Raw genomic sequence first — 1,166 nt, 5'->3', positions numbered from 1 at the left:
CGCAGTAGATTCATAAATCAGAGTATATGTGCCCAAAAGTATAATGGTCAGTGTCAAAACAACAATTTGCTGAGCACCTCAAGAACATTGTACTGTAGTGTGCTACAACAATGATCATCATTTGCGTATACCTGTTCAAAAACAGCTGTTCAAAAGCGCTGTCGCTTCCGCTCATTTGCTTGAACCTTATTGGCTGAGCTATCCCTCCCGCGGATCGCCCCTCTGAAACACCATCCCAGCCGTCCAAACCCCTCCCGAATTGACCGTCCATTTCCTCGCCCGCGGATCGACGGGCCTACCACCTCTCCCCACCCGCGCCATTTAAATACATCCCCTCTTTGCATTTCGGAGGCATCAACCCACTCAAACTCTCGCGCCCAGATTCCCCAATTTTTCTCTCCTCCGAAGCTTTCCCGAAGCGCAGAAGCGAGCAGCCATGGACGCCAGCGGAGCCACGGGGAAGGTGAAGAAGGGAGCGGCCGGGCGCAAGGCCGGCGGACCCAGGAAGAAGTCGGTGTCGCGGTCCGTGAAGGCTGGGCTGCAGTTCCCCGTCGGCCGCATCGGGCGCTACCTCAAGAAGGGCCGGTACGCGCAGCGCGTCGGCACTGGCGCCCCCGTGTACCTCGCCGCCGTCCTCGAGTACCTCGCCGCCGAGGTGCTGGAGCTGGCCGGGAACGCGGCGAGGGACAACAAGAAGACGCGCATCATCCCGCGCCACGTGCTCCTGGCGATCCGCAACGACGAGGAGCTCGGCAAGCTGCTGGCTGGCGTCACCATCGCCCACGGCGGCGTCCTCCCCAACATCAACCCGGTGCTGCTGCCCAAGAAGGCGGCCGAGAAGGCGGCCAGCGGTGGCGCAAAGGAGGCCAAGTCGCCGAAGAAGGCCGCCAAGTCCCCCAAGAAAGCTTAGAGAGACTCCATTAGTGGAGCCATGCTGTAAAATGTTTGTGTGGTACTAGATCTGTAGATGGGGTGGCTCCTGATGTGGGTGTCGGTTGTGTGTGGCTTTGTGATCTGTGTATTCAACTGGGAAGAAATTAGAAATTTGGAGTTTCCTTACTTGCTTAGTGGGTCTTTGATCTGTGGCATTTTTGTTTGGAGGATTTTTCAGAAATCAGAGCTCGTTACTTGCTATGTGGTTCACCATATTCTGTTTCATGTCCAGA

The 1,166-nt window shown here is 56.5% G+C and overlaps 1 protein-coding gene across 1 annotated transcript; it reads left to right on the top strand.

Annotated features, from left to right (window-relative positions):
- The first annotated feature begins 355 nt into the window (after positions 1 to 355).
- LOC105913908 (histone H2A) lies at positions 356 to 983 on the top strand. The gene has a single exon (XM_012844146.2). It carries the CDS (start codon positions 437 to 439, stop codon positions 908 to 910), a length of 474 nt encoding a protein of 157 aa, XP_012699600.1. The 5' UTR covers positions 356 to 436; the 3' UTR covers positions 911 to 983.
- The last annotated feature ends 183 nt before the right edge of the window (positions 984 to 1,166 follow it).

Source organism: Setaria italica, chromosome II (genome assembly GCF_000263155.2).
Source record: "Setaria italica strain Yugu1 chromosome II, Setaria_italica_v2.0, whole genome shotgun sequence".
NCBI classification, from domain to species: Eukaryota; Viridiplantae; Streptophyta; class Magnoliopsida; order Poales; family Poaceae; genus Setaria; species Setaria italica.
Note: the sequence above shows the minus strand (reverse complement) of the source record. Positions and strands in the feature narration are given on the sequence as shown.

Coding starts and splice junctions, on each gene's coding strand:
- LOC105913908 (XM_012844146.2), top strand. CDS start 437: ATGGACGCCAGCGGAGCCACGGGGAAGGTGAAGAAGGGAGCGGCCGGG.